General features: G+C 40.8%; 1 protein-coding gene across 18 annotated transcripts in view; it reads right to left on the bottom strand.

The window, feature by feature from the left end:
- Window positions 1–2920: 2920 nt before the first annotated feature.
- ZNF462 (zinc finger protein 462) overlaps window positions 2921–24115 on the bottom strand; it is a 135828-nt gene continuing 114633 nt past the window's right edge. For 14 of the 18 annotated variants that reach the window (XM_079113337.1, XM_079113324.1, XM_079113326.1 and 11 more), the window contains 3 exons: window positions 13301–13484; window positions 7371–7494; window positions 4480–5843 (listed from right to left, as the gene is read on the bottom strand). In XM_079113337.1, coding sequence (XP_078969463.1) covers window positions 5633–5843; window positions 7371–7494; window positions 13301–13484 — 519 coding nt within the window. In that variant the 3' untranslated portion in view covers window positions 4480–5632. The other 4 variants (XM_079113328.1, XM_079113329.1, XM_079113332.1 and 1 more) reach the window with 2 other exon arrangements.

Raw genomic sequence — 24115 nt, 5'->3', positions numbered from 1 at the left:
TTTCGTGAAATGATCTATATAGTCACAGTAGATGAGAAATACACAGGCAAGTTTGGACTGAATCATTATTTACAATATAGCAAAAAATTTAAAAACCTGAATGTTTAATAACATCCTGGAGTTATAAGTCATGGTTATAATGGTTATGTATTTCCATCCAATGTGTTATGGGGCTCTGTGTAGCTTTTAGTTATGAAGACTCTATTGCAACATGGAAAATATTTATAATATGAAGTGAAAAACAACATGTTACAAAGCTGTTGACCTTGATTAGAGGTATTAAAAAGGTGTCTGGCAATGAAAGCTGTAGGAAACATCCCTGGATAAGAATGACTTTGATGTTTCCTCTGAAACTATCACATTAATAATTGTAAACATGATGAAGATTTGGGCCTACTTTGTCTTCTATTTGGTGCAGGGTCTCTGGTCTAAATCCTAAGTCCTTGATCCATTTTGAGTTGAGTGTTGTGCAGGGTGAGAAACAGAGGTTTAATTTCATTTTCTGATATGGATTTCTAGTTTTCCCAGCAACCTTTGTTGAACAGGCTACATTTTCTCCATTGTATGTTTTTGGCCCCTTTGTCTAGCATGAATGACTGCATTTATGTGAGTTTGTCTCTGTGTCTTCAATTCTGCACCATTGCTCTGCCTATTTTGGTGCCAATACCATGCTGTTTTTGTTACTATTGCTCTGTAGTTTAGTTTAAGTTCTAGTATCGTGATACCTCCTGCTTCATTTTTCCTGCTCAGGATTGTTTTGACTATTCAAGATCTCTTATTCTTCCAGATAATAATATTATGGCATTTGCAGATAAATGGATGGAACTGGAGAATATCATGCTAAGTGAAATAAGCCAATCCCCCAGAACCAAAGGCCAAATGTTTTCCTTGATAGGTGGATGATGATATATAATGGGAGTGGGAGGATGAGAGAAGAATGGAGGAACTTTAGATTACGTAGAGGGAAATAAGAGAGGGGGTTATGCAAGATGGTGGAACGAGACAGACATCATTACCCTCTGTACATGTATGATTACATGAATGGTATGAATTTACATCGTGTACAACCATAGAAACAAAATGATGTACCCCATTGTGTACAATGAATCAAAATGCAGTCTGTAAAAAATAAACAAATAAATAAATAAATAATTTTAAAAGGGAAAAAATACCTTGTAAATATACGTTTAAAAAAATAAATTCTTAGGGTCAGTGTTTTGCCAACCCTTAAAACTCCATCATTTTGTTCATCTGTACAAATAAAAAGAGAGGTATTACGCTAAGCTTATTCCTCTGAGAGCTGTGACATAACAGTGTGACATCACAGTGAATAAATGAGGAGAGCCACAAGGGAGAACGTATCCTGTAGGAATTTTGGTTAAGCTTAGAACTAAAGACTGTGTGTGAGTGGCCAATTTCTTACACGCCTCCCTAAATCCAACATTCCCCTAGATGGACTGAAAACCTACATTCATTATTTACACCTTGCTTCCCCCGGGGTTGCCAGCATCAACACAGAAGTGCAGTCAAAGCATCCCAAGAGGGAACGAAGTGTCCAGCAAGGCCCAGCATCTTCTGTGGCGGTCACTTCTCTACGTCTCTATTCTCATCCTATTTGTCAAGACGTGTGCACCTAGGTCTGCCTTGTTTGTTGTTATATAGGAGCTAGCACCAAAGATTTGCTAAAAGGTATTGACAAAGTACACAGGGCCAGCATCCTATGGTTTCTGAAGTGGGTTTCTATCTCCCCTACTGTCTCCAGAGAAGCACTTCTGGTTTTGGTGTGGTAGAGGTTGCTCTCAAGTGTTCTTCCTGGACTCATCGGTAGAGGAGACTACATATCTCTCAGCCCCAGTGGGAAGGTGGAGTTGTGACCAGGTCTAGCCCATGGAGTGAGGCCGGAAGTGGTGTGCTGCTTCCTAGATTGAGTGATGGGCAGAACAACTCCAAGCGCTCAGCACTGACTCACTTTCTCTCCTTTATGGAAACAGGAAAGACTTCAACTAGCAGTCCTAGAACAGGTGGTCTCTTGAGCATTTGATAGTAAGTTAATATAATTGATTGATCCTTTTTTTTTTTTTTTTTTTTTTTGCCTTGTCTACTAGGCAAGCTCAGCCACACGTGGCTTACTTTGGTCTCAGGGAATGCATTTTTTCCATTTGCAACCATCATCTTTGCTACTTAATCCCTTTGCCTTTGGGGCCCTGATTTATCTTTTTTTTTTTTTTTGTCACCTTTATAGTCTTGTCTTTTAACTTTCTCCCAGTGAAGGAGACACAAAGAATGAGGAAGGGCAAGAACCAAGTTTTAAGAACGAACTCTGAACAAATTGCCAGCCACTCTTCCAACGCTGGTGGAGGCAGTGTTGGGTGACTCTGTGCTATAACTGACACTGCTTTCATTTGCTCTTCTGGGTTTCATAACTACTAATTTGTTCTTTGATTTACAACACGGTAGCTCCAATAAGTGAATGGTAATAATTTGGTGCAGGATGCGGTCAGAGAGTGACTGAAGCTTTCTCGTTAAGGGTGATAGCACTGTGACTTGGATCCTCCAAATGGTTCTGACCTGCAGTTACTTGACTATGCTCACGAACTCAAGAGTTCCCGGATGGCGTCCCAGCACTGGCTGTTCCTTGGAAGCTTCATACATCACTCTGATTCGCAATTTTGATGGAAAACATTCCCTCCATAAAATTCTCCCTGTCTGTGAGGAATACCTGATGTGGCAACATTAGCTTTTTAAAATTCTAGCTCACGCCTCGCCTTAATTTTACCTTTGCTGTTCACACTTGTGTAGATTCAGCAGCTTGAAATACCTCCCGTGCACAAGTTTTGAAAGCCAACTGCTGTATCATTTCTACACTTCCTGTCTGTAGGAAGGAATTCATATCCACAAATGATTTACAACAGATGACATAGACACATGTGAAAAAAATTCTTTATTAATTTCTCACATTTCATTACAAAATGTATGTTGCAAACAACTTGAATAACCTACTTGTGGTTTTTTTTTTTGTTTGTTTGTTTTTGCTTTTTTTTGTTTTTTAAACCCTTGGCTTCAAGCACTCAGGATCTCCCTATCTTTTACCAAGTATTGGGAAACACTGATTATTGTAGTCAATAGGGTTATCATTCTGCTATTTATTTTCTTCTCTCAAGCTCTGAAAAAAAAAAATGTCCTCTGTATAAATTAAACAACAACAACAAAAAAAATGTTGTAAATTCTATGTCATTACAGTCAACAGAATTATAATAATGCATCCAAAAATGTGCGGCCACAAAATATCAGGTATATGTTTGAAAAAGAAAAAAAAAAATGACATTCTAGCCTTGTTAAAAGGATAATGGTCCCATATTTTTATTAACAGGTTAGCAAAACAAAATCCAATGGATTACAATATTTACATGTTATTTGAAAAATAAAGTAGTGATAAAAGCATGTCACAGTTATTTTCTTTTTTTTTTCCTTTTTCTTCCTTTTTTTCTGTTTTTTTTGTTTGTTTGTTTGTTTTTTGGTAATCATTACAAACACCCAATCCAGGTATGGAACTGTTTAATACATTTGAAATGAGGCCAATTAAAAACAAATATAGACACAAAATGAATCTTTGTCTAGAGTCCACACTGTCCCTATTTTCTGGTTTCCACGTCGTGGCCCCCCCCATCCCTTAAAAATAATTAAATTAAATGTCCTAAAAATAAAATTTTTTAACAGCAAGAAAATAAAAGGAGAACATGCTTTTCAAGTAAGCACTTATTCCACAAATGCAACATCTCTCCATGGATTTTATTTGAAGCCGTGTGGGACACTGTCATCTCAGCAATCCCCCTTCCCTGTCTTCCCTCCCCCCTCCCGCAACCCTTCCAAGTTAAAAAAAAAAAAAAAAAAAAAAAAACCCAAAACGAAAACATGAAAACCAAAAGACTCACGCGCACACGTGTGTACACACACGCACACACACACATGCACGCATCCACGCACAACCAAGCTAACACACACATGGGCTTCTACAACCTAGGCTTCAAGAAAAATTCTTTTCTACTTTTTGGAACGAAACCCTTTGTTCACAATCAGAACATATTATAAACGTAGACTTAGATTTAGTCTAAGCTGCTCCCTCCAGAAAAAGCTAATATGGGGAAACAGCAGCTGGCAGCTAGATTAAAACAAAACAAAACAAAAGTTCTCCAGGCTCCTTGTAGGATATATGTCATTTCTTCTCCACTCTCGCTAAAGGGATGGGATTCCAGCACATCCCCTCATCACCCCCAAATAAATGAAAACCACCCCCCCCAAAATAAAAGGCAAATAAAAACAGATGTAAAAAGAAAAAAAAAATCACACACAAAAGCCAGCCCATTCTAACAGAAATTATTGGTGTGAGACGGATCATGTGTTAATTTGACAGCAACGAAAGGGTGAAGAGGACCTCTTCTCTGGCCCACGAGCTGCATAGCTGTGCCGAAAGTTTGGTTCTTTAGTTAAATTAAAAAAAAAAAAAAAAAAAAATGATAAAAAGAAAAAGTTAACTTCTTTGTTATTTTCATGTTTAAAATAAAAACATTCCTATTCACAAAAAACTAGATCTCCCTTGCCCCCGAAATTAAAACAACGATAACAACACGCACACAAAAAGAAACAATTTATATGAAAAACTGAATTTTGTGCTGTGTTTGTAACACTCAACTTGACAAGAAATAAACATGGCGAACAGAACGGCTCAAGCACTTTAAAATCAGCTCACATGGATCTACCAAATTCTAAATTAGAGTCGAACACTAATAAACAGCTTACCTGGAATAAAGGATGACAATTCACAAACAGTTATCTAATAATTAAAGTCTGTTTCTTTTTTTTGTTTTGTTTTTTACTAAAATAATTAAAAAAATCACAGTATTTTAAGAAATAAAACCCACGTGGGGATTTTAAGCACAATTTGTGTTCCTTTCTTTAAAACTCTTTTTTTTTTTTTTTTTTTTCTCCATTCACCATCTTGCCCAGCAGTTCTCTCTACATTTAACCACAAGGACGACAGGTAGTACTGACAAATGCAGAGAATTCCCTTGGTTAAGTTTGAGGTACTAGGAAACAGGTGACTGTTTTATGCAAAGCAGTTTTTTTTGTTTGTTTTCTGTTTTTGTTTTTTGTTGTTTTATTTTATTCCTTTTTTTTTTTTTTTTTTTTTTTTTTTTTTCCCAAAGCGGCTGCAGTTAGGTCTTGAAAAAGCTTAAGGTATTAAAACTAGAAAAACGCACCGAAAGTTGTGCGTCAAAAAGTTGTTCCCTAGGAGAAGTCTTGTACTGTCCCCGGAGCTTCTGTCTGCACACGCTGTCCGAGACCAGGCCCACAGAGGTGCTTCCACATCCGCCAGGAACGAGACTTCCATGGTGAAGATCCGGAAGAAAAGATGGAGTGATGGAAAAGGAGCCACATATTCCAACCATTTAAATAACTTTAATTTACATACTCACTCACACAGGTACCAGTGCTTTGAAAATAGATTGTTCAGTCCTAAAAAGCAGCTTTGTTCTGTCTTCTCTTTTTCTGTCCCTCCCTCTCAGCCCTCGCCGGCCCGCCCACTTTTTCATCACGGTTCAAGTAAGGTTTGATTAAGAATTTCACCAAACTCTTATTCGTTTTTGGCCTCTGCATTCTCTAGGAGAGATTTGTCGGCAGCTACTACACAGATGGCTACTGTTTCACTCTTTAGGGAAAAGTCTATTCCAACTGGCTCGTCATCTTCCTTCTCCTCTATGGAGGGCATCTTGATGCTGTCCTCTGTCACCATCTCCTTCGGGCGGATGTCTTCCCTGCTCACTTGCTTGGTGTCATTCAATGCCCTAGAAAAAAAAAATAATATGCATGGAAGAGACAGATGAGTATAGACGCTCATTCTAACTAAACATAAAAGACTCGTGTCCCTATTTCCACATCCTACAAAGTCTCTGGGGTTTCCTTTGAATAGTGCTCTATCTGAGCACATTGCCAGGGATGTATCTCGCTCTCTGCAATACACAGGTCAGCTGCTCCCATCTCTTAAAACTCTGAACTTACAAAAATATCCACTATCCTACTGTGTTTTGACTAGACCACGTTTTGTTTCCAGATGAACATAATAGCTTTATGTCATCTCCTCTACAGAGTCTTAAGGGGTCAAACAGCAAGAACTGCCTCATGCTCACATGTATCAGGTGAACCCGGAAACTTTGAGATTGACTATATTTATTAAGTCAAAAATGTATTCAAGATTTATTGAAAGGGAACCAGAAACAAATAGCAGAAATAAACAAAAGGTAAAAACCCGAAATTGGAACCCACAAACATCTTGGGAAGCTAGATGAATTCTCTGAAGCTCCTGCACTCAATGATTCGGGGCTTTTTTCTCAGCAAAGGAGCAAATCTCAGCTTCTCTGTCTAGCAGACTACAGGTGCCTTGGTGAGGGGACAATTTTAAGACCAAGGATCTTGGAAGTATCTGACAGGTGTGCTCTTAACCCCCTCAGAGGAAGGCAGAAGCTGTCTCTGACCTTGAGGCAGGGCAAAGGCAGGTTCCAGGGAAAGGCCAGTCACAGAGGCAGGAACAAAAGCCAGATGTCTATACTCTGATTCACACAGTCTCACAGAATGTCATCCCAATGAAAACTAAAGGGTGCAGGCTGGAGCAAACACCACGCTTGTGCCTGTGGGCTGGCAGGGGCTGAGTCCTGCATAAAGATGGCTCTCCTTCATCTGACATGGGCCTGGCTGGCCATTTCAAAAACCAACAGAGAAGGAGAAACCTGGTTCCTTCCTCACAACTGCCTCTCCTCCCATGGCCCAGAAAGGTGACATGGAGGGTCTACATTGTGTTGGGGGAAAAGGAAGGAAGGAAGGAAGGAAGGAAGGAAGGAAGGAAGGAAGGAAGGAAGGAAGGAAGGAAGGGAGGAAGGGAGGAAGGGAGGGAGGGAGGGAGGGAGGGAGGGAGGGAGGAAGAAAGAAAGAAAAAGAAAGAAAGAAAGAAAGAAAGAAAGAGAGAAAGAAGGGAGGGAGGGAGGGAGAGAAAGAAACAAAGAACCCAGAAGGAAGGAAGGTAGGAAGTAAGGAAGAAAGAGAGAAAGAAAGAAAGGAGGGAAGGAGAGAAAGAAAGAAAGAACCCAGAAGGAAGGAAGGTAGGAAGGAAGGAAGGGAGGGAGGGAGGAAGGAAGGGGGGGGGAAAGAGAGAGAGAGAGAGAGAGAGAGAGAAAGAAAAAGAAAGAAAGGAGGGAGGGAGGGAGAAAGAAAGAAAGAAAGGGAAGAAGGAAGAGAGAGAGAGAGAGAGAAAGAGGGAGCAAAGAAAGAAGCCGGCCCCTCCGGCTTTGGACAGCGTGTTGTGGGACGGCCCCACTTACATGCCGTGTCTTAGCACGTGTCTCTCCCACTCAGAGCCCTGTGAAAATGCCCGTCCACAGAATTCACACGGAAAACGCTTCTCGGTGTTAATAGGAGTCCCACAGTCACCAAATCTCATCAGCTCTGCAAAGAGAAAGCACTGGTGTTAGCAGTGTGCTGCGGGCGCGGCGCCGCGGTGAGCCAGCGCTCCCTGGGAGCGCTGCGCCCGGCCTGCAGGGCCACTCCGTGAAGGCCCTTCCCAGGCTCCGCCCCCTGTCTTCAGGTTGGCTCCCTGGAGGGCACCTCTTGAACAGCTCCCCAGAACCGCCACTGGCTCCGGCCCCGAGCCTCCCTATCTTTTCCCACCTGCCCCCCAACACCTTCCTTCACAAATAATCTGGGGTTTTCCTGCCAGGCAGCCCTCCCTGCCCATTCCAAAGGCACCTGAGCATTTTCTTCTATTTAACCTCGTCCTCCTAATATGCTCCGTATCAGAGCCTCACCGTGTGGCACCTATACATTTCCATCTGACACAAGTTTATCTTTGCTTACTAAAAGGAACAGAGGCTACCAGAAGCACTCAGCTTGGTCATGGCCACAGACCCCGGGGCTTTCCCTTGCTCCGCGCGAGGCTGAAGCCTCACGACTTGTGGGCACCTGCCACGGAGAGCATAGCAAACGCCTCACAGGGTGGCTGCAGGCCCTGAATGAGATGCACCAGGAAAGAACCTTGTATGAAGGTGATTCAGACAACCTGGGGCCAGAATGGGAAAGCGTGTCCCCAGCCATGGCAGGGTCCTGGCCAGCTGCCTGACATCGACTCCTCAGTGACATTCACGAACGTGGGGCTATCCAGACGTTTCTGGAAGGGTCTGGATGGGTCTGTTGTAAACACCAAACACTGTGCCGGGCCGGCGTTCTGGGTCTGATAAATGTAACCAGCTGGCTGTCTGCAGGCCACACAACCTGGCACACTCCAAGAGGACAGCTTATACGGCCTAAGTGTTTCCTTATACCATACAGGGCCACATCTTCACGGGGACTAATAAACAGCAGGACTAACTGGTTTAGAGCCCCACTGCACAGTGAGTGTGTGGGAAATGCTGATCATCTCTCTGTATCTGACCACTCTGGGCCCACACGCAGGAACAGGTCTCCTGGTTGAAGTAACCCAGCTCACAAAATCCTCAGGACGCCCTTAGCAGGATAGGAGCTCTGAGATGCCTTAATCTCCAGCACAAAGAGCTGTGTGAACAGGGCCAGTTTTCACAAAAGATGAAACATTTTCTCACAAATTAAGAAGATCACCACACAAGCCATTAAAAATAATTGCACAGACTATCTTCCTTGATTCTTTTCATTGGAAATGAGACAGCACCATCTGCTCTGCGCATTAATTCCTTAGCAGGGATTATCTTGGGCAAGAAATCAACAGAATGCCTTCCTGACTCCTCCCCGACTGCATAATGAGAGGAGGCGGGGCGGGAGGATCCGCTCGCTGGGTTCCTTTTCATTTCCTCCTGCCTGGTCTCTCCTCTCTCCAATTCCCTCCATGCACCCTCGGCGGGGCGGGACCGGCCCTTGCCCACGTCCAGTCCTCTCTCCAGCTCTCAGTGTTTGGAAAGGAGGTTGGAATGGAGAGCCAGAGGCAGTGAACTCCCGACATTGAGGGTATCTGATGAGAGTCTAAACCGCCACCCAGAAAAACGTTCCTGGTGCGCTTGCTCCTTTGCCCTTAGGAAACATGAAACCCACTCTTCTGTTCTTTCCAAAGGCACGGGCTAAGTTTCATCCTCAAAGGGGAAGGCCACTCATTACCTGTCACTGCGAATGGCTCTCCCTCAGCCTGGGAGCTGTGCTTAGGACACTCCTGCCCTCAGCTCCCACAAGCCAGAAGGTCTGGCAAAGACACCCCAAGGCTATTGCCCCGCATTTCTTCTTCTTGGCCAGAATCGACTGTGAGGGTGGGAAATTGATTCTAGGTCTATTCAAAGGTGATGGGACAAAGGAGGCTGTTCCTGCAGGGTGGGTGGGGGAGGGGCAAGGGAAGGTTTAGGCTTGCAATTGTCGCTCAGGAAAACCTGCCGGTCTGGGGAGGAATCCTTGTTTCTCTGCCCCAGGACCTTTCCTCCCAGGTGGTTCAGGTGTGTGAATGTGGACACCATACTTTGCAGTGAGACACAGGATACTGAAATTCTTTCCCGGGTAAGTCAATCTGGCTTGATGCTACAGAGTCTAATGAAAAGGGGGTGCCGGGTGGGACAAGCAGGGAGAATGAGCCTGGCATCCCACACGCATCTCAACTGGCACTTTTCCGAATTTCCTGTGCCTTATTATTTATTTATTAATTTATGAGCCATAGGGAAAGGGAGGGCTAGAAGGGTTTTTGCCTCTGGAATGCTTGTCACCTCTAAAATAACGCGCATGTGTGTGCAGCTGTGGACATCGGAAGGGGTCCTAACATCCAATGAGGAATCATTTATTTCCTGAAGAGGAGAGGCCGGGCCCCAGAGCACCCTGAAGTGAAAAGAAGCCTTTGTAGCCTCTGTCAGAAGCGCCCTCTCCCAGAGTGCTGTCCTAACAGTGCACAGATGTTAAGGGTTCACTGTGAAGAACAGATGGGTGGAAAGGTTTAAAAAAAAGGAGAAAAAGGCCAGGCTTCTCAGATCACCACCTCTGTCCTTGAAAGGATGGGGTGAACGCGGCCTCTACTAATGAAAGTCGTAACCTCCCAGAGCAACTGGCCTAGATGGTGAGGAGGTTTTCTTTGTTCGCCTAACTTTCCAGGGTGACCAGAGGCTTGGGGACTTTTTTCACAAGCCAGCACACCTTCGCCCTTTTGTCTGTCTTGGATGGCGGTTCAAAGGCCAAACTAAACCCCCACTTTGCAAAACCATGTCCTCTGCCCTGGTTACCTGGAGAAAGGGTGGGATCTGGGAAGGAATGGGAAACGGGAGCAGCCCAGAAGGAAACGGTGGCCACTAGGCTTCCTCAGGCTTGCAGACTGACAGAGCAAGAAAAACAGGCCCTCTGCAAAAAGTAGACCTTGGACAAGGCCCTGAGGACCATGAATCTACAGATGTCAGGGCCATGTTCCTTCCATAAAGAACACTCTACTGCCCAGGGGATTGGGCAAGTGGTAGGTATTATAAAAAGTCTTGCCTTTGGCTCAAAGACCCAATTCAATTGTGTGTGTGTTTGTGTTTTACTTTGGACAAGCTCTTAAATTTTTAAGACCTTCATTGTCCCATTTGTAAAATAACAAAAATAAAACCTATGTGGTAGTGTTATCTTTTATAGGTGATTACTATGTTCTAGGTACTGAGCTTATAATAAGCTAAGCTCTTGGTGTTATCTCATTTAATTTTTTTTTTTTTTTTTTCCCCAGTGCTAAGACTTAAATCCAACCCCTTGTGCATGCCAGGCAAATACTATACCACTGAGCTACAACCCAGCCCTTAATCTTTATAACTACCTACAGAGCCACAAAAGCCCCCAGATAACCACAAGAGTGTTGAGCAGAGTACAACACAGGCATCACACTACCTGTCTTCAAAATCTACTGCAAAACTAAAATGATCAAAATGGCATGGAACTGGCATACAAACAGACACGTGGCCCAACAGAACAGAATAGAGTCTAGAAATAAATACACACATTTACAGCCTGATTTTCAAGAAAAGTTGGCAAGAAAACAGAATGGGAAAAGAACGGTTCCTTCATAAATGGCATTGGAACCAGCAGATATCCACATGCAGAAGAATGAAACTAGAACCTTATCTCATGTGAGATTAGAAAATACATCAAAATGGGTAAGATGTAAACACAAGACCCGAAACTGTAAAACTTTTAGAAGAAAGCAGTTTAAGGCACCGAACTGGGCAAGGATTTTTTGGATACAACCCCAAAAGCATAGGCAAAAGCAAAAACAGAAAAATGGGATTGTATCAAACTCAACAGCTTCTGCCCAACCAAAGAAACAAGAGTGAAAAGACAACCTTTATGGAAATGCTCGACATCACTGATCACCCAGGAAAAGCAAACTGAAAACACAGTGAGACATCACCTCACACCTGTGAAAATGACAGGTGCCATTTGTTATCACAGAGAGGAAAGATAACAAGCTCTAGAGAGGATGTGGAAAAAGGAACATTTGCACACTGCTGGTAGGTAGATGAATATCGCCACTCTGGAAAACAGCATCACGTGCCTCAAAAAACTGCAAACAGAACAACCACATGACCCAGCAGTCCCACTGCCGGGTTTGTGTATCCAAAGCAAATGAAATGAGTTACATGCAAGAGCATCCACATTCCCATGTTCACAGAAGCACGTTCACACAAGCCAAGATACGGAACCAACCTACATGTCCATCAGTGGACGAATGGATAAAGACGACTGATACACAAACACACACCAGCACTGAGAAGGAAATCTTGTCATTTGAGGCATCATGGGATGAACCCAGAAAACATTTCATAAGGCACAAAAAGACAAATGTTGAATCATCTCGCTCCTATGTGGGATCTAAAAAGATCCAACTCACAGAGGAAGAATGGTGGTTACCAGGGCAAAGGATGGGGAACCAGGAAACTCTTGGTCCCAAAATACAAAATTTCAGTTAGGAAAAAAATAAGTTCAAGAGATCTACTGTACAACCTGGTGACTGCAATTAATAACATGTTGTATAATTGAAATTTGCTAAGAATAGATTTTAAGTGTTATTGCCCCCCAAAATAAATATGTGAGGCAATATATGTTATTAGCTCAGCCATTCCACAATAACACACAGTTCAAAACCTCATTCTGCATGCCATTAATGCATATGATTTTTATTTTGCAATTAAAAAATAATTTAATAAATAAAATACAATATCAAAGTCCAACATCTACAGTTTTAAAGTTAAAAAAGTAAAAAGGTTGTATACAAATTACCTATACTGCTGGGCACATCCCTATAATCCCAGTGGTTCAGGAGGCTGAAGCAGAGGGATTGCGAGTTCAAAGCCAGCCTCAGCAAAAGGGAGGTGCTAAGCAACTCAGTGAGACCCTGTCTCTATCTAAATAAAATACAAAATAGGGCCAGGGATGTGGCTCAGTGGTCGAGTGCCCCTGAGTTCAATTTCTGGTACCAAAACACAAAACAAAACAAAACAAAACAAAACAAAAAAAATCACTACATTGGACCTGGCATGTAATGATGCTCAGTAATCTCAGTAATGAAATGATAACAAATACTATTTCACTCCTGGGATGAGATCTATAATAATCATTTTGTGGATTTATGTTATCCACGTGCTTTTGATTATAATAACTAAAGTAACACATTGCAACCCATATTCTTACATGTATAGTCTGGGGATTTATGTTGAACAACATAGAGAAATAACACTCTAGATCACAAATGTGTCTCTATGACTAAATATACTTTGGAAACCTTTTTATTTTGGAATCATTGTAGACTGGCAGGAAGTTGGGAAAAGTGATTCAAAGTTCAATAAAATCTTCCCCCGGTGCATTCTGGAAATGCACAGTGGAATGAAAGATGTGGTCCGTCTCTCCCTCTTTACAAAGTGGAAACAGCTCCAAGGGGGTTAAGAGACGGGCCCTGCAGAGGTAGGCATGGAGAGGGCCCAAGTTGTTTTGCAAAATGAAGTGATGTATTCCAAGTTCACTCTGTTGCTTGATAGCCTGACAGTGTCCCTCATCTTGCTGTCTGCCTGTCCTCGTTCTGAAGATCCTGAGATACTACCTTTCCTGGTATGCTCCCCCCTGCCAACCCACTACAATTAGGTAGAACATGTCTGTTTTCCTTGGAGTTTCTAAAGCTGGTATTGGTTTACAGAGACACGGCCCCTGATGTTGGAGCCAGTCTGTTCTGCTGCTTAACTCAGAGGGACGGTTCCTTCTGTTGCTCCCTCGGCCACCTCCTGCCTCCCTTCTGTCTCACCATGGGTGCGCCGGGCGCCATCTGGGACTGAGAGCGCAGGGCGGGACTGACCTCCGTCTTCGGCCTTGCCACTCATTTCCTCCTCCTTGTCCTCGTCATCACTGCTGGAGCTCTCCATTTTTTCCTTCATCTGTTCCAGCTGATCCAAGTTAACCCGTCCAACCAGCTCAAAGTTACGGCTTACCTGAAAAAGGTCCAAACAGATGGCGGAACAATGAACCACAGACCGAATGGGGTTCTCCCCGGTGGAGACCTCACCCACATCCTCTTCCTGCAACTGCGCTCTTATAACCAGGACCAAACATCCCAGATGCCTGAGAAGTCCTTTTCTTACTGTGACTCTCAGAGAGCTCGGTTCTTTGCTTCCACCTGGCGCCATGTTCATCGGAACTGTCAACACGGGACCTTCCTTACCATGCTTGTTTTCTTAAGAAACACAACTACAGAAAGCATAAGGCCAGAAGTACCAGCACAGGGTAGAGTCTGCATTTCAATGAATTGGTTTTGAATTGAATTCAAAGGGGTGACTTTCATTCACTACCTAAGGTTCGAATGCTTTCTGACCTTCAGCAGGGAGAACCAGACACCACTTTACCATGGTCCCATCAACCGGGGATTGTAGGCTGTTACAGCTTTGGCCAGAAGACAATGACTGAACACCAAATTCTCACTGAGATGGAAGATAGTATTATGACTATTGGTTTAACTATTGTATTTGAAGCTGACCACAGTCAAGGCCGGGATAATCTGAGAAAAATGCGGGTGACCAACTTCTTAAAAGTCTTTTCGAAGGGTTAACTATGGTTCTTATTTATATGAAATGTGGTTAGAATAATGTGGGGAATCTAAGCCATCTTTAAAACACCATTCAAGGGAAACAGAACTACATACAAGAAAAGTCTTGAATGATTTTTTTTTTTTTGGTCGGGGGGATTCTTAGATCAATGGTGGTGCAAAATTCACCTTCTTCATCAATCTACTTCTGGAACCTCGCCAGTTGCTTGTGGAGGATTGTTGGGAATGACAAGGTGGCACAGGACTCATGCCAATATCCAGCCCCTGCTCAAGTCAATAACCAGTCATGGCTACTGCTCTGTGTAAGCGCCCCTTGTTGGAGGCCAGGGAAGGGGGCATGACAAAGGTCAACAAGACCTGGATCTGGCCTCCAGAGGCTCACAGTTCAGTTGAAGAGGGAAAGCAGACATCATTAATTAGAACACAAGGCAGATTTCCACGGCTGCCACAGTAGAGACAGAGTGTAATGAGGGCACAGGAGAGGAAAAGAGAGAATTTACAAGACAATTCCAAAATATTCTCTGGGACCAGATTGGAACAAAGATTTGCTGAGCACCATCAATTCCATATGTCTGGCAGATGGGAACATCATCACTGACTGTGACAAATGAGAGAGAAAAACAAGAGAGAGACAGAGTATCGAGACCAGCAGACGGGGGAAGACAGGTACATCTAAAAGGAGCAAGCAAACTCAGAGACAAAGCTTCTTTAAATAGAAGAAACAATACTAGAAGAATGGGATTCAGGAAATCAGTCAACTTTGAAAATAAGTCAAAAAGATCAGATATCTTTATCAATCCCAGCTAAACTCTTAGAGAAGGTAACTTCTTGTTTTGCTCTTTCTTTATTTCTTTTTAGTAATAATATACTAAGGTAAGAGGGAGGAGGAAGAGGTCAAGTTTAGAACCTTTACTTCACTTTCTTCTAAGTTCATAGACATGGTCTCTGAAGGTCTTTTGCACCTTGTTAGCTGAAGATTTATCCACTAGCCTCACCCATATGAACCTCTATGAATTTTTATTTATTTTTCTAATATAAAAGCAAAAAGAACTGGCACAAGGAACATGACCTATGAAGTCAGACAGATGTGAGTTCAAGTTCAGGGTTAGCCAATAACCACTAGTCTTCAATGTTAGCACTGTACCTAAAACACAATAGTCCCCTCACATGTAATTTCTTTTTTCCTCTATCTGGGAATATGGGTCTTTTCCAATTTTGGCATTTGGAAATGCTTATAATAACCATTGTAAATGCATATTTATGAAGTCATGTTGGGCCACAAAGTCTACGTTTTCACCAAATAGCATTTATGGCAAATATTTCAATAAAAGTTTTCTGGCTTGCTAGTTTTTCAAGAAAAGTGGGCAAGGTTCCCAATTCGCCTGATTTTGAAGTATGTTTGAAGAAAACTATTTTTAAGTGACCAGGACTTACTTAGAGGGCAGTCTTTTGGGGACCACTTTCTCACTTACTTCCCACCTTTAGTAACCAGGGATACCGTAAATCTGTACCTGGATAGGAGGGGTGGGCAGTTGCCAGGAAACAAAAATGATCAAAAAAAGAAGCAAGTCAAGAAACAACCTCCATCCCTCTTCTTGAATCCAGCTGTGTGCATTCATTCATTTATTCATTCATTCATTCATTCATTCATTCATCCAACAAGGGCTCCTGGAGGGCTTGACAGGCCCTGGTCTTTACTGGAGCTCCCATTTCTCATGGAGCTCACAGTGACAGAAGGAGCTCTGTCACCAAACCAAATGTTATTTTTTCCCCCTCCTTCTGGGGTTTTTTAAGAACTGTATGTGTCCATTTTCCCATAGCCATCATCCCCTTACTAGAAAATTGTTAACATTTTGGGTTCTGCACAATTTTAAAATAGTACATGACATTTTCATGGGAGGATGCTCATCCTGGGATAACCCAGGATTTATTTGTCCTGAAGATTTCTACAATCTTTGTGAGGCAATTTAAAAAATTTAAAAGTAAAATATAAAAATTTTGCTATGTAATTAGAAGATTTTAAAAATCAAAACCCTTTTTAGTGTCGAGTTATTCCTATATTTAAAATCCCTAAGCCAGTCATTCAAATATTCATCTGAACACAAAAGAAAGACCCCCTTCTTCCTCTGCATGCAGAGCCCACCATCATTTCTACCTGGAATATTGCAACCCCAGCCCCCCGAGCTGGTTTCCCAGTGTCCATTCTTGCCTCTTCTTAAATCTGTTCTCCAGTGTGGTCAAACCAATCTTCCAAAAAAAAAAAAAAAAAATTGTTTAAATCCCTTTATGGCAGTTTCTGCTTGTCCTGAGGATAAAATCTACATTTTTTTTTTTTTTTTTTTTTTACTGGGGTTTATGCAGCTGGCTGTCTCCAGGCGCCCCCTTGCCTCATGATCCCGAACGTACTGAGTTTCTGGAATCTGCTGTACTCTTGAGTTTGTGCTTCCGCACCTGCCATTTCTTCTGTACTTAACCCTCATTCATGTCCTTCCTGTGTCGACTCAACTCTTCTAGCCCAGCTCTGTTGCTTCATCTGGGAAACCTCCCCTACCTGGCTCCCAGGTTAAATATCCTTGCTCTGGGATCCCACAGTGCTGGCAGACAGACCCCTTTAAGAACACACCCCGTTCCATAATTATGTCCTGCCTCTCCTCCTTGGAGACACACCACCATGAGGACAGGTTTTTCTGCATTTTACACAGGATGTCTGCACAGAGTCTAGATTAGAGTGAGCATTGCTCTTGCCTTCTAGCTACTGGGTAACTTCACTTTGTTTTTCTTTCATATTAAGGCTCACACAGAAAATTTAGAAAATAACAAAGAACCTACTTAGAGCCGGATGACCAATATATAACAACTCCTAATGAGTTATATATTTATACATATATCGACCTACGTACAGTAACTGCATTAATCTATTCCCGTTCTCTATGGATTGTTTTCATTTCTGTATCATATTAAGACATGCCAGTGTGCCACCTGCTTCATCACACCTCAAATGGCCTAGCATTGTTCTCTGAATAAACATGATTTTAATGGCTGGATAGTACATCATCATGTGGATGTGCTATAGTTTACTTCACTAATCCTCTGAGAATTCACATTGAGTCATTTCTGGCTTTTCACTATAAAAAATCCAGTAATAAACCTTACTGTATGTAAGTAAGCCTTGCTTTCATGGTAAATTTTAATTTTATAAGTGAAATTTCCAGATGTGACATTAAAGGGTCAAAATCAAATGGCATAGACCTTATTAAAGTTCCAATAATTCTCAGTTGGCTTCTGAATTGATGGTACTACTTCCCAGACCTGGTGATTGGTGGGTAACTGACTAACTTCCTGATGATACATATTGAGGGTGATTCACTTTTTTCTCTGGAGATGAAAAGTAATTTGTTTTTTTTTACCATCTTTCCCCCAAAGGTTCACAACAAAGGGAGAAAGAACTGGGGTGGGTCCTTTGCAGCCTTTTGCAGGGGAAAGCAGCCATATATGTTCCTCCTTTGTGCAGCCCTGGGGACTGAACCCAGGACCTTGTGCAAGCTGGGCACGCACTCTACCACTGAGCTACACCCCCAGCCCGCCATGTATGTTGCGTGTTCAGAAATGCAGTCATCCAGACTACAAAATCATATGCTGATCCTTACACCTTGTGAAAGTCACTAGTGATGCCACTAACCCAAAGTCCTTTGTGAAGGCTACAACCTAGAGTCTGGAAGTCAGCTGTGCAGGGAGACTGTGAGATGAGCAAAGGCTGACCCTGAACACTGAAACGAAGACCATGCCAAACTCTTTCCATGCTCAGCTGATGTTCAGCTTTCCCAATTCTGCTTTGCTATTTTTGATTTTTTTAACCATTCAGCAAAATGGTTTAGATCGGTTCTTGGCATATATTTCCATAATGTTGGTTTTGTCTAAGAACTGTATGATTTACAGAGTTGAACATGCCTTTTTACACTGGGCTAGGATAGCAAGTCCAGCCTTACAGGAGAGACGCATGTGAACCTGCTCGTTCATGACAGAATGCAACTGCCTATCCTGTCTTCACATTACCTTGCAGGCAACAAGTAGCAGGGACTGTGGTGAAGAAAGGCCACTTAATGTCCCCAGAGTTCAGACCCTAAGGGCTCTCCCTCCTGTTACTGAACATCTGCACCTTAAAAAGGAGACACCCAGTCAGGATGCACACATCATTCAATACTACATACTAATGTTAAAAAGAAAAACCAGAATGGCTGGGCACGGTGGCATGCGCCTGCAATCCCAGCTGCTCGGGAGGCTGAGGCAGGAAGATTGCGAGTTCAAAGCCAGCCTCAGCAAAAGTGAGACCCTAAGCAACTCAGTGAGACCCTGTCTCTAAATAAAATACAAAATAGGGCTGGGGAATGTGGCTCAGTGGCTGAGTATCCCTGAGTTCAACCCCTGGTAAGACCCCTGCAAAAAAAAAAAAAGTGAACTTTTTATTTCTAGAAAAAGTGACACCAAAGAACACTGAAAACACTGACCTGCCTATTATATCAGTAGTGCCCATTAGTCACCGACTGAGAACGTGCAGTGCTCTGAAGAATTTGAACGACTTACAACACAGGCCAGCAAACTTTTTCTGAAAAGAGCCAGATAAGTAAATATTCTAAGCTTTCTGGACCATAACAGTCTCTTCAGAACTACTCAATTGCTGCTGTAGTTCAAAAGCTGCCATAAGCAATACATAAATGGATGAATGAGGCTGTATTCCAATAAACTTCTATTTGTAGAAACCAAATTCTGAATTTCATATAAATTTGCTTGTCAGAAAAGTATTATTCTTTTCATTTTTTTAAACATTTTAAAATGTCAATGTCATTCTTAGATAATAGGTCATAAAAAAAAAAAAAACAAAAAAAAAAAAAAAAACAGGTAATTTTGGCCCATGGTCCATTTTTTGTAAAATACTAACAGTATCAGGTGGAAGAAGGTCAATGGTGCAAGTAAGAACAATTTTCATTTCTCAAATAAGAGCATTTCAGCTAGAATTCTTGTAAAATTTTAAGAAAAGACATGAATGGCAGGATGCCCTTCCTTTTTATGACCAAATAATATTCCATTGCATATATATGCCACATTTTATTTACTCGACTGCCAGTGGACACTTAGGTTGTTTCCATGTCTTGGCTGTTATGAATGTGCTGCAGTGAACATGGGAATGTAGAATCTCAAGACACTCATTTTGTTTCTTTTACATACCCAGAAGTGGGACTGCTGAATCGAAAAATAGCTCTATTTTTACTTTCTTGGGGAACACTCACATCTTTTCCCATAATGGCTGTACTAATTTACATTCTCACCAACAGAGCACCAGGGTCCCCCTTTCTTCACACACATCAAACATCACAGAGTGCACCTTAAACATATACAACTTTATGTGTCAAATATACCTTAGTAAAGCTGGAAAAAAAGAAAAGATACTTTCAGCCAAACAAATCCCCTGGGCAGTGTTAAAGTTTTCTGGTACATGAGCCATGAAACCATATTTGCTGTGCTGGCCTCTTATTTTTCAGACACCTTTATCATGCACTAAACACATGGGGTTGTGATTCTTTGTTTAAGCTTGTCTTGCCCACTTGCTTATAAGCTCTTCCAGGGTAGCAAGCATTTCTTATTTAGCTCTATAATAGCTCAGCGCAGAGCATAAGGTTAGTCATGTAGTTGACAAACAAATTTATTTCACTATTAATCAAATATCTTTCACATGCTAAAAATGTAACTAGAAGTTTTTCCATGTATCACTTAACCATTAGGTGTAAGATATACATTAACCTCCATATTTGTAGAACGAGAAAGCAGTATACAAAACAAGTACAATTAAAGTCCTGATTGAAGCCAGGATTCAGACTCATATCTTCAGATGACACAACTCAAGCTTTTCCCATTTATAATTCAAATCAGCTCTAGAAATGCAGAATTACTCACAAAATAAGTAAAAACTACTGTGGTCATTCCAGCTGAACACAGGAAAAAGAAAGAGAAAAGTATTAACGATAACGTTGCAAAATTGGATGGGAGAGAGCAATAGCATCCTTTGAAAAGTTTTCTTCAAAATGAAAACCTTTCTAAGAACAGTGAGAATAAAGGATCATATAAAGTACCCAGAAAGGAAAGGAACACAGAAGTCAAGAAGCGTATCTACTTTCTTGAGTCAGAATTAGAAAACACCTTTCTTGCAGAACTAACTGGGCCAAAGTCCAGACAAAGTCAACTCCTTTGGAGAATCTTGGTTTGACTCCAGGAACAAGCTGTCAAGAAACCACGTGAAAGGTGTCATTAAGAGTCTCAGAGCTTTGTTTCTGGTCAGTTGAGCAGATGACATTCTCCTGGACCTGAAATGAACAAGGGCAAAGTCTCTGATGTGCTGCCACACTTTGCTTATTTAAATAAGCAGGATACTTAAATAAATCATATCTGTAGAGTGAATTCATTCAATGGCTTTTTAAACAAACTGAGCCTTACTGCATGTTAGGAACTGCGTTGGATTTTGGAAGGAAAGAGAGGAACATGCCTTAAAGGAGAAAAAGAAATGTCTTCTGAAATCTTGGAAGTACGAGCAATTAACTTTGACCAGGGAAGTGAGTGGATAATTTCAAAGCTTACAAGTAAAGAACACCTTCTAATGTCTGCTGCTTGAGAAACACTATCCAAGGTTCTGACACACATCCCTCCAAAAAATGGTCACACTTCTTGCTTACTTAATTCTGGTTTGTCGTCAAAAATACATGGAAAAAAAAAAAAAAGGATCTTTGAGAAATCAACAGGCAAACTAACATGAAGGAAAGAAGCAACAAAATGACATCAAATTCTGCAGGAACCTTCAAATTGCAGAAATCTTTGGCGCGGATAAACTTAAGCTACCAATACTTAGTTCAGAAATTAAATGCAAAAAAAAAAGTGTGTTTTATGATTTGGAGTGGAGGAAGGTTCTTTTATCATTTTATTTATTTTCATCTTCTGGAAAATGTTCTGTGTGACTTTTTTTTTTTTTTTTTTTTGATACTGTGAATTTCATTAGTCCAGAAAGCTGAACAAATTCACTGGGAATCTAAAACGTTGTTGATTCATTCTGGGTTTAATGTTCTGCTGCTTTCCCCAAAACTAGAGAAAAAAAAAAGTAAAAGATATGAGTTTCTTAGAGTTCAGCTGCCTGAGGTTCCATTTATATAAAAAATTAAAAACATTTCAAAGTAAATTCAATTAGTGAATGTCTATTGCCTGAATAGACTATCCTTCTAAATTTAATATACTGAACATGACAATTTTATGAGCAAACCAAGTTAGAGATAATATATTTTTATGTTCCTTAAAACTAGCAAAGAGACTTTAGAACATAAAGAACACTAACAAGGTATTGCATATACTTAAATTTTCTTTAAAAGAAAAAAAGTATAGATTTTTTAAATGTGAGAAGTGCAAGGTTTGTTTTTTCCTTCCAAGACTTCAAGGTTTCTAGATATGTTATGTCTTCATCTTTTAGCAGAGCTTCTCATAAGAGGCATTATTGTTAGATATTTCATTGTATGTGCACGCTTGCGTGTCTGTGGGGGCCGTGGAAGGAATGGAGAGGGGAGAAGGAAGGAGAGACTGAATGGGAGAATAAAATATAAAATAGCCTTCTAGAGGAACAGTGAGATCAGAAAAAGGCAGGGGGTCAAAGGATGATAAAACAAAATCGCCTGCACTGTTTACTCTGGATCCCAAGAGATTACAAGTGAGTCCCTGCTCAATGGCACAAAGATAAAGGTCCAGGAGAACAAGATTCTGTGTGTCACCTACAAAATGAGGGTTCTGATAGTCTCCCCTTCTCTATTGCGTGCTGGTTTCTGAAGATAAACAGGGCAGCCTCTATCAAGGACACTTGACATTTTGGTTCCTAAATGGATTGATAGGACTTCAATACTGCTGTTACCAGTATTCTATGGAGCTTACAAATACAGTCTGACATCTTTAGAGATGCTCCTAAGGTTTACAACCTTTGTAAGCAGAACTCAGGTCCAACTTTGACTATCCAGCTTTTTTTTTTTTTTAATTTTTTTAGTTGTCCATGGGCCTTTATTTATAGATTTATTTATATGAGGTGCTGAGAACCGAATCCAGGGCCTCATGTGTGCCAGGCAAGTGCTCTACCACTAAGTCACATCCCCACTCCAGCTCTTTTTAATGAAGTCCTTTCAAAAATACATCCTATAGTGCCTTACAGTTCCTTTTATAGATTCTTTCCACCATACAAAAGTCACCTAATGCCATTCACAGAAGAATGTAATACATCTGAAACATAGTCTTACACAGTAAGCCCTAGCTTAGAACCAATTGCTATGCTTAGTTCCCATTTTATTTTTGGCAATCCATACATTAATTGGGATCTTGAGCATTCCATTGATCTATCATTCCAACAATCCACTTTATAAAAAAAGACTGCAGGAATTTAACATTTATTAAGGACCTACTGTGTGCTTGGCTTTGGAATACTGAAGTATAATTTAGTTGCCATAAAATTTATCTACTTTTAGTGAATAAGTCAGTAAATTCATACATTTGTGTAAGCCTCACCCAATCAGTTAAAGAATATTTTCAATCACTCTGAGAAGTACCTTCATATTCTTTAAAATCAATCCTCCCTCCCAACCTCTAGGCCCAGGCTATTTTTTGTCATTTTGCCTTTTCTGGAGATTTCACGTGAACAGAATCATATCATAGGTAGTCTTTGGTGTCTGGCTTCTGTCCACTTAGTATGATCTTAGATTTGTCCATGTTGTTACATGTTAGCTCACTCTTTTTTTTTTTTTTTTTTAATTGATGAGTAATGGGCTGGGGAGATGACTCAGTTGGTAGAGTGCTTGCCTTGCAAGTCCAAGGTCCTGAGTTCAATCTCCAGAATTGCAAAAAAAAAAAAAAAAAAAAAAAAAAAAAAAAAAAAAATTAATTAATTAAAATAAAATAAAATAAATAAATACAAATATTGATGAGTAGAACTCTACTGGTGGGCTTGCTGGGCCAAAGAGTAAAGTATATTTGACTTTTAAACTAATGGCCAAATTGCTTCAAAGTGGTTCTACCATTCTACATCCCCACCAGCAAAGTATGAGATTTCCAATTTTCCCATATCCTTGCTAACATTTCAGTATTAATCATTGTTCCTAACCTAGAGGGTAGATGGTAAAATCTTACTGTTGGTTTAATTCATATTTCTCTAGTGGTGAACCATATTGAGCATCTTTTCACATGCGTAATTGTAAAGTACTTATTCAAATCTTTTGCTCATCCTTCATTGAGTGGCTTATCTTCTTATTGAGTTGTAAGAATTCTTGGTATATTTTGGTAAAACTCTTTGTTACATAATTACTTTGCAAATATTTGCTTTGTTGCCTACCTTTTCATTTTCTTAATACTGTCTTCTGAAGAGTACACATTTAACTTTGAAGATATCCAATGTATTAATTTTTTCACAGCTTTTGTGTTGTAGCTAAGAATTGTTTTCCCTAAATCAAGAACACAGTTTTCCACTATTTTTATAAGTTTTATAGTTTTAGTTCATGTATTTATGATCCATTTTTTTAATTTGTCCTAATTGGTTATATGTGACAGTAGAATGCATTTTGACACATTGTACACAAATGGAACACAACTTCTCATTCCTCTGGCTGTACATGGCGCTGAGTATGATCCATTTTTGAGTGAATTTTTGTGTAAAGAATAGTATAAGAATTATGGGTGACAATTTGCATGTAAAAATCCAATTGTTCCAGCACATTTTTGAAAAAAAAAAAAAAATGTTTTCCTATTACCTTAACACCTTTGGTGAAAATCAATTGGCCACATACAAGACAGTCTATTTATGGACTTTATCTTCTGCTCTATTGAGCTATGTATCTACCTTTATGCCAATAACACACTCTCTTGACTATTATAGCTTTACAGTAAGTTTTGAAAGTAAGAAGGGAAGTCCTCCAACTTTACTCCTTTCCTACACTCTTTGACTATCCTAGTCTTCTG

The sequence above is a fragment of the Sciurus vulgaris genome (assembly GCF_902686455.1).
Source record: "Sciurus vulgaris genome assembly, chromosome: 15".
In the NCBI taxonomy this organism is placed as follows: Eukaryota; Metazoa; Chordata; class Mammalia; order Rodentia; family Sciuridae; genus Sciurus; species Sciurus vulgaris.
The sequence above is the reverse complement of the archived record's forward strand: the minus strand, read 5'-3'. Positions and strand labels throughout refer to the sequence as shown.